The 12,136-nt window shown below is 55.4% G+C and overlaps 2 protein-coding genes across 2 annotated transcripts; both read left to right on the top strand.

The window, feature by feature from the left end:
- Window positions 1-1,890: 1,890 nt before the first annotated feature.
- LOC141923870 (carboxypeptidase A1-like) lies at window positions 1,891-7,043 on the top strand. Its single transcript, XM_074825513.1, has 11 exons — window positions 1,891-1,994; window positions 3,166-3,247; window positions 3,982-4,116; window positions 4,272-4,370; window positions 4,877-4,978; window positions 5,059-5,160; window positions 5,299-5,409; window positions 5,639-5,729; window positions 5,892-6,091; window positions 6,684-6,768; window positions 6,856-7,043. Exons 1-11 carry the CDS (start codon window positions 1,891-1,893, stop codon window positions 7,041-7,043), a joined length of 1,299 nt encoding a protein of 432 aa, XP_074681614.1.
- A 798-nt stretch (window positions 7,044-7,841) lies between these two features.
- On the top strand, window positions 7,842-11,589 carry LOC141924075 (carboxypeptidase A1-like). Its single transcript, XM_074825920.1, has 11 exons — window positions 7,842-7,921; window positions 8,145-8,226; window positions 8,448-8,582; window positions 8,669-8,770; window positions 8,916-9,017; window positions 9,095-9,196; window positions 9,339-9,449; window positions 10,276-10,366; window positions 10,728-10,927; window positions 11,172-11,256; window positions 11,402-11,589. The coding sequence occupies exons 1-11, from the start codon at window positions 7,857-7,859 to the stop codon at window positions 11,587-11,589; spliced, it is 1,263 nt and encodes a 420-aa protein (XP_074682021.1). The 5' UTR covers window positions 7,842-7,856.
- Window positions 11,590-12,136: the final 547 nt, after the last annotated feature.

Here is a 12,136-nt window from a genome sequence, read left to right as displayed (position 1 = left end):
TCCACCTCAGAGCAAACACACCTGATGCAGCCGGTAAAATATTAGTTCAGACTCAAAGGCTGCAGGGCTGTTGGCCAGGGAGGGAAGGTGAAGGTGGGTTTAGTTTTGGGTTAAGTGTAGGTGTTTTGGGGTGCGGGGCAGCTCATCCCCTTCGCTCATGGCCCTGTTTGGTGGCACCTGCTTCCCAAACTGACTCACCCTTCCAAAAGGGATAAAAACACCCCTGGGAAAACCCCGCTGACGGGCGAGGGCGCGCGGCTGGCTCGTGGACCTGGCCAACTTGTTGCCACCTCTGCGCGGTGGGCAGGAGCTGCAGAGCCCGAGGAGCCTCAGCCGGGGTTGTAGACCCATGGCTTTGAAACTTTGTCCAACTGTTTGCGTCTTGAGGCCACCTGTGCCCAATTTGGGGGCTTGGTGATGGCTGGAGCCAGATTTTGGACCCCTGGCACTGAAGAGACCCAGAGCAAGTCCCCACCAAGAGGGACGGGAGTGTCCCACGGTGGGATGCTGAGGGAGATGGGCTGGAGGGACCTAACAGGGGACCTGCCGTCCCTACGAGGAGGTTGAGAAAACAGAGCCAAGCTCTTTGCTGTGGCTTCAGCTGAAAAAAGAGTGAGCCAGGCTGGGTGTAGGAAAACACTTTTCCACCAGGAGTGAAAAACATCGATGGACACATCGCTGAGGGGTTGTGGAGCCTCCATCCTCGGAGGACTCCAAAACCCGACGTGGAGGGACCTTGGTCTGCCTCCAGAGCTTGACCTTGCTTCAGCCAGGAGGTCGGACACAGCCCTCCTGCCACCCCTCCCCAGGCTGCCTCAGCGAGGAGGATCCCCGGCACCATGTTCATGTTATAAAACTGTGACAGACCCCCGACCGTGGCACCTTCAAACCCCGCTGTCGGTGCCACCAGAAAGACGACCCGATTTTAATGGGGGAAAAAAAACCCCAAAACCAAACAGATGTCTGCTAAAATACTGACCAAGATGATGTCTGCCAGCCCGGGAACCCGGCCCAGGAACCCGGAGCATCCTTGAGAGCGCGGGCGGGAGCGCGGGGGCATCGTAGATAAGCACCCGACAAAGGCGCTGCTATAACCTGCGGAACAAAGACTCTGCTATAACCTGCAGAACAAAGGAACCACTATAACAACTGCCCTAAGACAGCAGAAATCAGCAACGGCTGCTCCAGGAGCTGCCGACCTGCGCCCACTCGTGTAGCAACACGAAAGATGTAAAAATAACTCGCTTTCGACCCCAAAACGAACCCCTCTTTCTCTGAGCATTACCCCCAGGTGAATGTCCTCGCCGGGGACACGCAATGCCTGTCGTCTTTGAAGTGAGGCTTCGTCCATCATCAACTGGCCCCGCTCCAGGGAGAGGTTTGAGGAACAGCGCTGGTAATAATTGGAATATTTGGAATTTTATATGGAGATAGGTGTGTGTAGAATTAATCATAAATATATATGTATATATACTTAATTTGCTGCTAGGAATTTTGTAGCAACTTGTAATAGACAAATGCTTTACTAATCATAATTGACTTATTAATAGTCATCTCTAATAAATTAATTCATGGAAACAAAGGGCCATGTCCTTGCGTACTCTGGGGTCCTCCGACCATGGGTTGGGTGGTGACCGTGACCACGACACCTCACGCCAACCTTGGCCACGCAGCCTCCCCGGCTGCCCGCAGCAGGACCCGAGCCGTTATCAGATCCTCCCTAATTTGGCTGCTCTTTTATTGACTTTGCCAAATAAAACAAACATTTGGGCTCACGGGAGCCATTCCTGGCTTATCGGTTTGCTGCTGCCGGCTCTGCGGGGACGGCAGATGTGGCCTTGGTGAGAAGGTCCGCGGGTGCCCCCAGAGCACTATATAGGGGGGTTAGAGATGCCCTCGGGGGCTGAGGTTCCTCTGCGTCCTCTCGCCATGAAGATCCTCCTGCTCTTCGCCGCCCTCGCGGCAGCCGCCCGCAGTGAGCAGCTTTTTGTGGGGTGAGTCCTGCCGAAAGCGGGGTGGGGGTGGTGGGGGGACAACATCCTGACTGGGAACCTGGGGTGGGAGATGCCCAGCCCCGGCCGCTCTCCTCTGGGTGACATCCCGAAGGAGGGAAATGCGGCAGCTTTTGCTGCGTGGACAGAGGGAAAGATGCGGTTTCAGCCCAGCTTTGGGGGTGCTCAAAGCCCAAGAGCAGCACCCCGAGCTTTGCCAGGGGAAGGACTGGCCCAAGCTGGGGAGACCTCGCTGCCGGAGGAGAGCGTTTCCTTTGCCGCCGGCCCTGGGCGAGCCCAGCCCGGCTGGGGGAGAGAAGATATCGATATCTTAGATATGAAAATATCTATCCATATATTAGATATTTATATATCAGTATATATTTATATATCAACAGAATATATTGATATATTAGATATTTTTATATATATTGATATATTAGATATTTGTATATTGACAGAAGATATTGCTATATCAGATATTTTCATATATATCAATATATTAGAGATTTATATATCAACAGAAGATATTGATATATTAGATATTTTTATATGTATCGATATATATTTATATATTGACAGAAGATATCAATATATTAGATATTTATAGATATCAGTATATTAGATATTTATCAACAGAAGATATCATTAGATATATAATCTAATATATATAATATATATAATATATATATAATATATTAGATATATATCTTTATATATTAGATATTTATATATTGATATATTAGATATTTTTATATATATTGATAGATATTTTTATATATTGATATATTAGATATATATTGGCAGAAGATATCAATATATATTTATATAAATCTCAATATATTAGATATATTTATAAATTGGCAGAAGGTATTGATATATTAGATATTTCCTAACATTTTGGGAGCTCTTGTCATCAAAGGAAGGATGGAGACCACCTCGGGCTGTGTGGCACTTGCTCTTTTTCCCATCGCGGCTGTTCTAAACCCGCATTTTTCACTCTCGCCACCAAACCTCCACCAACTGATGCACTGTCCAACCCAACCGAGCCAGCGTAGACCTTTCACAGCCTCCACCCGGGTCGTGATAGGCCCATGCCAGAGCTGGAGGCTCAGCTCCTTCCCCCTGGCCCGGGAGCCCTCCCGCAGGTGCTGACGGCTCTGCCTCCCCGCAGGGACCAGGTCCTCCGCGTCACGGCCAGCGATGAGGAGCAGATCACCCTGCTCAGGGGGCTGGGCGAGCGGGCGGAGCTGCAGGTGAGCTGCGACGGGGCCCCACGCGTGCCCTGCTGTACAACAGAGACCCTGGTGACATCCAGGGCTCCCTCCTTTTGACCTCCCATCCAATTTTCCTTCCCGTTTTGGGTACGTGTAATTTATAACAATATAATATTTAGCTTGGGGCACCTTGAGCTCAGCTCTCCTGTTTCATATGAAGCAGGAACACCCCCAGCCACTGCAGCATCGTCGTACGCAGGCTGAGCATGCAGATCCAAAATGTCATTGCATTTTTTTGGGCTCAAATGATGACGTAATTACAACTCTGCTCCGGCTGCGTTTGCCCTGCTTGATGTGTGGGGTGGATCCTGGTGAAAAATTTAAGCAGTGGGAGCAGCAAGAGAGAGAGACGGGTGGTGGGGAACAGCATCTGCATCACAAAGCTGATGTCAGGAGTTACCTCTATCGAATTAAAGAGCAAACTGGGCGCACAGCGACCCTGGTGTCTTGCCACATCTGCTCCAATCACAAGTACTCATTGGTCAGAGGGACGTTTGTAGCCAACAAGCTGAAGGATGTTTCTGTAGAAGATCCACTGAGGCAGGCAGAGGGACCCTGACCCATCCTGGTAGCCCTGCATGTCCCAAAACTTGCCCAAAGATCATTTCAGATCCCTCATGGGAGACTTACAAGCCCCGTCTTGGTCCTGGGGAGCTCAATGGATGAGCAGCAGCATGGGACGAGGCCAAACTCTCTCCTCTCCTTCACACCAGGTTGACTTTTGGCGCCACCCCACTCGACCTGGCCACCCAGCTGACCTGCGGGTGCCCTTCCACAGCCTCCAAGCAGTCAAAATATTCCTGGAGTCCAATAGAATTTCCTACAGCATCATGATCAAGGACGTGCAGGTAAGGGCTGCAGTGGGGAGTGGGATGAGCTCCTGCAGTTTAGTCCCAAGAGAATGTCCAAAAAGTTGGAAACCATGAGGAGATGAAAGAAAAACCCAACAAGCCCCTGCTCCTTCCAGCCTGTTTGATGTTTTGTTTTTTTCCCTCCTCAACAGGAGTTATTGGATGAGGAAAAAAAAACCATGATGAAGTCTAGGAGGATGGAGAGAAGCACCAGCACATTTGATTTTGCCTCCTACCACACGCTAGATGAGGTACTTTTTGCTCTGCAGAATATTCACTTTGTCTCACTGGGGGTCATGCTCAGCCCGTGCCATGGTTGCATCCATGTGGTGACGTTCGTGGTGGCAGGTGAGACACCCCGGGACACGTTTCTCCTCCTTGGGTGAGCCAGGAGACCGGGCGTCCCTCCACGTGCAGCATGGCCTCTCCTGGCATCTCCCCACCTCAGTGGAAGACATCTTCAACTTAATTTTGGAGGACAAACCCTGTGCTTGGAGCCCAGTGGGTGGCTGACTGAGGCTGTGATGGTTTGGGGGGATCTCAGAGATTTTCTTCCCCTTAGAGCTTTTGCAAAAACCTTTGTGATGTGCACCTCCCTGTTTGCACAGAGGTCCAAGCACCTGGTCTTCTCCAGGGAAGCACCAGGTTCTTCTCCAGGGAAACTCTGTGTGTTGCATCTGGTTGCTGGATACCCTAAAAACCAAAAAAAAACCCAAAGCCAGGGTGAGACTCGTGACCCAGCAGCTCCTCCTTTCAGATCTACAACTGGATGGACACACTGGTGGACGATCATCCCAGCCTCGTTAGCAAGATCCAGATTGGGCAAAGCTACGAGAACAGGCCCCTGTATGTACTGAAGGTGGGTACGGGGAGGGGCACCCTCGTTTTGCCCAGCCCTGGGAGGGCACGGGGCTGAAATCCCCCTCTCTCCCTGTCCAGTTCAGCACCGGGGGATCAAAGCGGCCAGCCATCTGGCTGGACACGGGCATCCACTCACGGGAGTGGATCACCCAAGCCACCGGCATCTGGACGGCCAACAAGGTAACCACGTGTCCTGGGAACGTGGGACCCCCAAATCTTACCCCAGCCCTTTTTTTAACACCTCCCCACGGCACCACTTGGTTACATCCCTCATCCCTGAGGGGCACCAACGCCGCTCTCGCTCCCCTCCCTGAGCAGATCGCCACGGAGTACGGCCGGGACCCCTCCGTCACCGCCATCCTGGACAGCATGGACATTTTCTTTGAGATTGTCACCAACCCCGATGGCTTCGCCTTCACCCACAGCTCCGTGAGTGCAGGACACTGTGGGGGGCGGGACACACTTGTCCTAATGCTTGTTGCTGGCCACGTTTTTTGGGTGGGGAGGGATGTTCCTTCCCATGTGGGATGGTGAGGGGGTGGAATTGGTCTCCTGCCATCCTGGAGATGCTTGGGCAGGAGGGGACCAGCTGTCCCCCCCGAGGGTGTGGGATTCACAGCCCCGCAATGGTCTTGCCCCCCACCCCCTCTGCTCTTAGAACCGCATGTGGCGTAAGACGAGGTCCATCAATGCCGGCTCCTCCTGCGTTGGTGTGGACCCCAACCGAAACTGGGACGCTGGCTTTGGAGGTGAGAGCCGGACCACCAGGTCCCCACTCTGGGCAACGCTTGTGCCTCAAAGCATCAAAACTTCCTGCTAGAGGGGAGAAACTTGGTGGTGGTGGTGGTGGGGGTTAGAAACCCTTCCCGGGGGCAGCCTCTCTGCATGGTGCCTCCTCCACCATGCCCCAGGCTCCGGCTCCAGCAGCAATCCCTGCTCCGAGACCTACCACGGCCCGTACGCCCACTCCGAGAGAGAAGTAAAAGCCATTGTGGACTTCATCCGCAGCCACGGGAACGTGAAATCGGTCATCTCCATCCACAGCTACTCCCAGATGCTGATGTTCCCCTACGGCTACAAGACAGCACCTGCACCCGACCACCAGGAACTGGTGAGATGGCCCCAAAATGTAGACATGGGGCTGTGAGCACCAGCCTTGCTGGAAAAGTCAGGTGGGATCAGCCCAGGATCACAGAATCATCTTGGTTGGAAAAGCCCTTGAAGATCCTCCAGTCCAACCATGAACCTCACCCTGACCGTTCCCAACTCCACCAGATCCCTCAGCGCTGGGTCAGCCCGACTCTTCAACCCCTCCAGGGATGGGGACTCCCCCCCTGCCCTGGGCAGCCCATTCCAACGCCCAACAACCCCTTCTGCAAAGAAATCCTTCCTAAGAGCCAGTCTGACCCTGCCCTGGCGCAGCTTGAGGCCATTCCCTCTTGTGTCACTTGTTCCTTGGTTGTATCCCCTGCTCCTCTCGTTAGGTGCAAGCTGTGCATTGAAGCTCATCACTGTGTTCTAGGAGGGAGGACAAGTGCAAGATGTACCTCCTGTCCACCAAAAATTAAGGGTGGTTTGGGGAAAAGCAAGAGCAAAGGGGGTGGGAAAGGATGCTGGGCTCTAGACCCCACTGCCCCGGGGTTTCTGCTGCCCCAAGGTCCTGGTCCACTGAGTCTCAGCCACTTTTGGGCTCTCCCTTGCAGAATGAACTGGCTAAAAAGGCTGTGAGCGACTTGGCTGCTGTGTACGGGACGAAATACACCTACGGCAGCATCGTGGACACCATCTGTAAGTGTCCCTTCCTCATCCCTCAGGGTCGTGTGCCCCACAAACGCCCAGCATTGGGATCCCGCCTGTCCCTTCCTCTCCCTCTAGACAAGGCAGACGGCACCACCATTGACTGGGCCTATGACAACGGGGTGAAATATTCCTTCACCTTTGAGCTGAGGGACACAGGGCGCTACGGCTTCCTCCTGCCCAGCACCCAGATCATCCCCACCGCTACCGAGACCTGGCCGGCGCTCCTGGACATCATGGCCTACGTCCTGGAACATCCATACTGAACCCGGCACCTCCCCCTTGTCTCAATAAATAATCCTGGAAATTTCATGGTTTAAGGCTGGTGCCTTTATTTTTTCATGCTAGACTTCAAAAAGCAGTGAAAAACGTTTCCCAGCCCTGCAGGTGTTTATTTTCCCGCCTTGTGGCTCCGGCCCTACAAGTCCCCATCCTTTGAGGCCAACAGCCCTGAAGGACTTGGGGTGGTTTTTGGGCAACAAAACCCAAAGTTGTGGGATTTTGGGCAGTATGGCTCCATCATCCCTCCCCCAGGGACATCGGGCCCCCTCAGGGCCATCGCTGGGTGCAAAGTGTTTTCAGAAATTTCCTGGTTTATTTTTGCCACCTGGGCTGACCGTCACCCACTCTGACCTCTGTCCTGTGCCAAACTTTAAACCAATTTCCCCGCCACCACCATGGCCACGGTTTAGGTATCCAGCTGAACGAGTCCTCCCCCCCTCCCATCCACCCCCTGAGAGAATCTGCATCTCGCACTTTCTGGCCCCAAATTTATCCTCTTCCTCCCCGCCGCAAACACCGTGGGCGGTGGGATTTGGGCACCTCCCTGTGACTCACCGACGGCCCCGGCCAGTTCCTGGGACAGGTTTGGCCGGGACTGGGAGTGCCGTGGTGGGGTGGGGGGGGGGACGGCAGGGCCTGACCTTGGCAGGTGCCAGCCGGAGCCTTCCCACGGCCCTGGGAAAGGGGACAGCTGGGGGGGGGGGGGGGGGGGGGCGGGGCCAGGGGCCACCATCCCGATGGGATTTAAGAGGCCCCGGGGTGCTGTCAGGACACCAGACAGACTCTTTCGGCTGACGATGAGGGGCCTCGTGTTGTTGGCTGCGCTGGTGGCAGCAGCCGCTGGCACCGAGACTTTTGTTGGGTAAGGGGGGGCTGGATGGTGGTGGGGGGGTGGCCGGGATGGGGACGGTGGCACCAGTCAGGGCAGAAGGAGCTGGTTCAGTGCCGAGGGAGCACAGACCCCCCCTTGGGAAGAGGCTCAGCGCAAATCCCCAGGGTAGGGGGGAGATGGATGGGGGTTAGGCTGGACCCACGGAGGTCGGAGCTTGGCCTTGCCACCCCCCCAGCACCCCCTGACCCCGCAGGCACCAGGTGCTGCGCATCATCCCCACCAGCGATGAGGAGCTGCAGAAGGTGCAGGAGCTGCAGGACCTCGAGGAGCTGCAGGTACTGGGTGTAACGAGCAGGGGGGGACTTTTGGGGACACCCTCTCCACCAGCCTGTGTCCCCCCCAAACCACACTGTAGAGCAGGGATGGGTCTGGGGGGGGGCTGGATGTGGGATGATGGGGACCAGTTGGGGAGAAACAAGACACAAGCTGGTACAGGGAAGCGGGGGGCGGCCCAAGACGGACTCTGAACCCCCCATCTCGCTTTCTCCTCCTCCAGCTGGATTTCTGGCTGGCACCCCGTGGCCTCGGGCACCCGGTCGATGTCCGCGTGCCCTTCCCCAGCCTACAGCCCCTCAAAGCCCACCTGGAGGCCAACGGCGTCTCCTACTCCATCATGATCGAGGATGTGCAGGTCAGCGGTGGCGGAGGGGAGGTGGGGAAGATGCAGGGGGAGGGCTCAATGCGGGACAAGGGCTCATCCTGCCCCATGTCCCCCAGGAACTGCTGGACCAGGAGCAGATGGAGATGCTTCGTGGCCGGCGCCAGATGCCAGTCACCACCAACACCTTCAACTATGCCTCCTACCATACCCTGGATGAGGTGAGAAAGCACAAAATTTGGGGTATTTTAGGCATTCTGGAATTGCTCTTGTAAAGCCCTTTTGCTCCACATGCAGCAAGGGCAGGGGGTGAGCTGGGAGTGACACACACCCCCCCCACCCCCCCCCCCAATCCGTCTCCCCCAGATCTACACCTTCATGGACCTGCTGGTGGCTGAAAACCCCAACCTGGTCAGCAAGCTGGAGATCGGTCGGTCGACGGAGAACCGCCCCCTCTACGTGCTCAAGGTGAGGATTTGGGGTTTGTGGGGTGACCGGAGAGGGGGCAAGGACAAAACCAACCCCCCAGTCTCTGCTCTTTCCAGTTCAGCAAAGGGGGTACGAACCGTCCGGCCGTCTGGATCGACACCGGCATCCACTCCCGCGAATGGGTGACGCAGGCCAGCGGGGTCTGGTTCGCCAAGCAGGTACGGGCACCTCCCGGCCACGCCCTACGTCCCCAAAGGGCCACAAGGTCCTGCAGCCACTGTGGACAGTGGGTGGCTGACCCCACGGAGGGGATGGTGATCCAGCAGTGCCAGGGAGCCCCAAAACCACTGTCCTCTGTAGATTGTCCTGGATCATGAGAATGATGAAGGTCTGGCCTCTGTCCTGGACAAGATGGACATCTTCCTGGAGATTGTTACCAACCCCGACGGCTTTGCCTTCACCCAAACCCAGGTACCAGCCCAGCTTTCCTCTCCTCTCCTGTATCAGCTCTAGCGTGGCCAGCAGGGACAGGGAAGGGATCTTACCCCTGGACTCGGCACTGGTGAGGCCGCCCCTCGATGAGTGGGTTCAGTTTTGGGCCCCTCACTCCAAAAAGGCCATTGAATGACTCGAGCGTGTCCAGAGAAGGGCAACGGAGCTGGTGCAGGGTCTGGAGCACAGGTGTGATGGGGAGCGGCTGAGGGAACTGGGGGGGTTTAGTCTGGAGAAGAGGAGGCTGAGGGGAGACCTCATGGCCCTCTGCAACTGCCTGAAAGGAGGGTGCAGAGAGGGGGGATGAGTCTCTTGAGCCAAGGAACCAGCGGCAGGCCAAGAGGGAATGGCCTCAAGCTGCGCCAGGGCAGGGTCAGACTGGCTCTTAGGAAGGATTTCTTTGCAGAAGGGGTTGTTGGGCGTTGGAATGGGCTGCCCAGGGCAGGGGGGGAGTCCCCATCCCTGGAGGGGTTGAAGAGTCGGGTTGACCCAGCGCTGAGGGATCTGGTGGAGTTGGGAACGGTCAGGGTGAGGTTCATAGTTAGGCTGGAGGATCTTCAAGGGCTTTTCCAACCGAGATGATTCTGGGATTCTGTGATTCCCTGGCTCCTACATCCATGCTGGATGGGGCTGGGGAGCAGGCTTGGGGTGCTGCTCATTGTGGCCCCTAAAAGATCAAAGCCTCCTTGTCCCCGTTTCCATGGGATGGGAAGGGACCCACCATGACCTGCTAAACTGCCCCAGACATCAGGTGCTGGTGGACCTCCAGCCCCAGCCACCAGCTGAGCTGGCTCTTCCCTTCCAGAATCGCATGTGGCGCAAGACCAGGTCCAAGCAATCGGGCTCTGCTTGCATCGGTGTGGACCCCAACCGCAACTGGGATGCAGGTTTTGGAGGTCAGAGCTCTCGCATTTGCTGTCCGGGGTGGAGGTTCTGAGGCCATTTCTGGTTGAGAAAGATCCACTGCTGTCCCCTGGGGAAGGGATGGGACTTGCTCTCCGTGGCAGAGACATGGGTTTGGGTTCCACCAGGGTTTTGGTGTCCCCTAGTGACCAGTGTGGTGGGGACCATAAGTGAAAGCCATCATACAAACATCTAGGAGGAGCCCCAAGAATGGTCCTCACTGGCCACCAAGCAGCTGAGGGGTGGGAAAAGCTCTCAGGCTTGGAAATGGAAAAACCTCTTTGTCCGTGTGACTCTCTGAGTCACCCAACCAAAGCCACCAAACGCCCAGATTGTGTTTTCACTTCTCCACAGGGCCTGGGGCCAGTGGAAACCCCTGCTCGGAGACGTACCACGGACCCTACGCCAACTCGGAGCCCGAGGTGAAGGCCATCGTGGACTTTGTGAAGAACCACGGGAACATCAAGGCTTTTGTCTCCATCCACAGCTACTCCCAACTCCTGCTCTACCCCTACGGCTACACCAGGACTCCAGTGCCTGACCAGAAGGAACTGGTAGGGCTGACAGTTTGAAGGGGGCTGGGATGATGTGAGGCTGCTCTCCTCCTCCAAGGAGGAGCAACCTCCATCATGCCCCACGGAGGGGGCACTGGCAAGCCAAGAAGACCCCCCAGGCCAAGGATAATGAGCTTTGGCATCCTTTTTGCCTGTGGCACAAGTGAAAAACTTCTCCCGCAGGTTATATCCTGCAGGTTTTTCCTTTCTTTGGCTCATCTTTCTCCCTTCTGTGTGTTCCCAGCATGAGGTTTCTGCAAAGGCGGTCGCAGCTCTGTCTTCTCTGTATGGCACTAACTACAAGTACGGCAGCATCATCACCACCATCTGTAAGTAATGGGGGGTGCAGGAGGGGTTCTCCCCAAAACAAACCAAAATCACTCACACCTTGGCTGAGACGAAACGTCCCATGAAATCCCTGTGCGACGCCGAGCGACCGACGCCTCGCGTTCCTTCCGTTGTTTCCCCCCTCAGATCAAGCGAGCGGAGGAACCATCGACTGGACATACAATCAGGGCATTAAGTACTCCTTCACCTTTGAGCTGCGGGACACGGGGCGTTACGGGTTCCTGCTCCCCGCCAAACAGATCGTCCCGACTGCCCAGGAGACGTGGTTGGCGCTGAAGGTCATCATGCTGCACGCGCGGGACCATCTGAATTAGCCGTGGGGAGGAAAAGAACACAATAAATAAGTGTGAAGAAAGATGAGAAATGCCTTTTGTTGTTTTCTCTTTTGTCTAAATCATGTCAGAAAGCTTTTTTGGAGGCTGACTTAGCGCTCCTGCGGGCGGCAGCCAACATAAACAGCGCGCGCTGGCCCAGTGGCCCGAGAAGGGATTTAAAAGGGCATGAAAATAGTGGGACACAAAAGGAAGGTGCTTGTTTTCCCTCTGCTCTGGTAGAGGATGGAAGGGGAAAAGGTTCAGTTTGACACTTACTGGGCAAAGCAGAGAACTCGGACACCGCTGTGGCAGCAGGAGGGGTGTCCCCTTTCCCCAGCCCTGCTGGGGTGGCTCTGGGACGTGACGCAATCGGGTTAACACGATTTATTCTGCGTATTTTCGTGGTTGAACACTTGTGGTGCTGGTTGAAAGGTCCCTCCTCACCCTCTGCTGGAGGAGGGAGCCAAGCTCCTGCCAAGTCCCAGCTTCTGCAGGTGCCATGCCACGCTCTCTGTTAGCTGTCAACACTCAAACTGAAAAGAAGCGT

Source organism: Strix aluco, chromosome 5, assembly GCF_031877795.1.
Source record: "Strix aluco isolate bStrAlu1 chromosome 5, bStrAlu1.hap1, whole genome shotgun sequence".
Classification (NCBI taxonomy): domain Eukaryota; kingdom Metazoa; phylum Chordata; class Aves; order Strigiformes; family Strigidae; genus Strix; species Strix aluco.
Note: the sequence above shows the minus strand (reverse complement) of the source record. Positions and strands in the feature narration are given on the sequence as shown.

Excerpts from the sequence above, each read along its gene's own strand:
- LOC141923870 (XM_074825513.1), top strand. The coding sequence starts at position 1,891 with ATGCCCTCGGGGGCTGAGGTTCCTCTGCGTCCTCTCGCCATGAAGATC. Across the intron at positions 5,410-5,638 it reads TCGCCTTCACCCACAGCTCC|AACCGCATGTGGCGTAAGAC; the intron begins GTGAGTGCAGGA and ends CTCTGCTCTTAG. Across the intron at positions 6,769-6,855 it reads CAGCATCGTGGACACCATCT|ACAAGGCAGACGGCACCACC; the intron begins GTAAGTGTCCCT and ends CTCTCCCTCTAG.
- LOC141924075 (XM_074825920.1), top strand. The coding sequence starts at position 7,857 with ATGAGGGGCCTCGTGTTGTTGGCTGCGCTGGTGGCAGCAGCCGCTGGC. Across the intron at positions 7,922-8,144 it reads GGCACCGAGACTTTTGTTGG|GCACCAGGTGCTGCGCATCA; the intron begins GTAAGGGGGGGC and ends CTGACCCCGCAG. Across the intron at positions 11,257-11,401 it reads CAGCATCATCACCACCATCT|ATCAAGCGAGCGGAGGAACC; the intron begins GTAAGTAATGGG and ends TTCCCCCCTCAG.